The sequence below is a fragment of the Hyperoodon ampullatus genome (genome assembly GCF_949752795.1).
Source record: "Hyperoodon ampullatus genome assembly, chromosome: X".
NCBI classification, from domain to species: domain Eukaryota; kingdom Metazoa; phylum Chordata; class Mammalia; order Artiodactyla; family Ziphiidae; genus Hyperoodon; species Hyperoodon ampullatus.
In genome coordinates, this window is record NC_136913.1 from 59,206,462 (window position 1) to 59,208,322 (window position 1,861).

Sequence of the window (1,861 nt, forward strand, 5' to 3'; positions counted from 1 at the left end):
TGGACCAATGTCCACTTTCCTCATTTGTAACAGGGAGGAGGTTGTCTCAAGAGCCTTCCTGTTTGGGAATTCAAGATACAGATGAGCAGAGTGGGGCAGGATGAGAGCATGTTTGAAAGAGCTTAGGGATTTTATTTTACTTTATTTTATTTTTTAGAACTTTTAGAGATTCAAAATAATCAGAAGGAAGTGGCTTGATGAAGGCCAACTGTCATGCCTCATGGGAGCCCATTTTGGAAGCTGGGAACCCAGGAGAAGGGGAGTTTAGGGTAGGTGCATTCTGTTGGCACAAGACGAAGTCTGCTCAGCTGTAGTGAACTTTAAGGTTGTTGCTTTCTCACACTGAGATGGGACAGGGTGGATTTGAGGCCTAAACTGAAAGGATTCTGTGTTCCCAGGAACATAAGGAAATATCTTGTTCTGATACACAAAATTAAGGGTTCATCAGTCAAGGCAACTAAAGAACTGGAGAGAGCCACATTGCCTTCTGAACACTGGGAGCAATGGGAAGTCCGGTGTCAGAGCACATTCATCTGGTGTAACAGTATTTGTCATGTGATTCTCAAGCACGACCAGTGTCTGCACTGTGTTCAGGCTAGGAAGTGAAGTACGCAGTTCAGAGCCCACGAAAATCTCCACAAGCTCAGTTGCTGCACATAATGCACAAAGGCGGGATTTTACATCCGGGACAGGAACCCGGCTAAAACCGGAAGCACCCCTTGCTACGGGGTCTAATGGGGGCATATGTAGTGTCTCCCAACAGCCAATCCTAGTGCCAGGAGTGTTTAGGAGGCGTAGCCGTGGAGAGACAGTGGCCAATGGCAGAGAGGGCCGTTAATAGAGTGAGGGCAACCGCGGGTGAGGGGAAGAGAGTACAGCCGCCACGGGAGGCTGAGGAGCTCTAGCCAGTTGGGTGGTTAGACTGTTGACGCGAACTGTAGCGGTACTTCAGCCACCAAACTTCGATTCTCGCCTGCCCTTAAACATCATGGGAGATTCACAGAGTGAGCATCAGCGGATGTTACGACGCCACAAGCGCGAGAAGGCAGAGCTGCAGGCCCACATTCAGGGCATGAAGAGCTCGGTCCCCAAGAGCGACGAGAAGAGAAGAAAGCAGTTGCTCCTCGATGTGGCCCGCCTCGAGGCCGAGATGGAGCAGAAGCACCAGCAGGAGCTGCAGAAGTTCCAGGAGAGTTTCCCTGATAACAGCAACCTCGATTCAGTCACTGAAGATCTGGGCAAGCTGGATCTCGAGGACAAGCCTCCTCACCTCTCGAGGGCACGGAGAAGGCGCGAAAGAAAGGTGGCCCTCGAGAGAGAAAGGCAGGAGAGGATGGCCAAGGCTGAGATGGAGCATCTGGCCAGCTACCGCCATGACGAGGAAATGAAGCTCGACGCCATCCTGTGGGCCAGGAATCTGGAGATGAAGGATATCCCGGCCGACGGCCACTGCATGTACCGCGCCATCCAAGACCAGCTGGTGTTCTCCGTGACCGTGGAGAGCCTGCGGAGGCGCACCGCCGAGTACATGCGGAAGCATGTCGAGGACTTCCTGCCCTTCTGCAGCGACCCCGAAACCGGCGACGCCTGCAGCCGCGACGACTTCTTGAGCTACTGCGACAACATCGTGTTCAGCGCGTCGTGTGGAGGCCAGCTCGAGCTGAGGGCCCTGTCGCACGTCCTGCAGACCCCCATCGAGGTGATCCAGGCCAACTCGCCCGCCGTCGTCTTCGGAGAGGAGTACACCAAGAAGCCGCTCACCCTGGTCTACAGGAGCTACTCCATCTGTGGGGAGCACTACAACTCGGTGAAGCCGCTCGACGCCGGCTCCGTCAGGTGCCCGGCCTCCTGTCTCTTGTAG

At 54.4% G+C, this 1,861-nt stretch overlaps 1 protein-coding gene across 1 annotated transcript; it reads left to right on the forward strand.

The window, feature by feature from the left end:
- Positions 1-988: 988 nt before the first annotated feature.
- Positions 989-1,861, forward strand: LOC307069673 (OTU domain-containing protein 6A-like; the record flags this gene model as incomplete). The annotated part of the gene is made up of 1 exon (XM_079728026.1): positions 989-1,861. One exon carries the CDS (start codon positions 989-991, stop codon positions 1,859-1,861), a length of 873 nt encoding a protein of 290 aa, XP_079584152.1.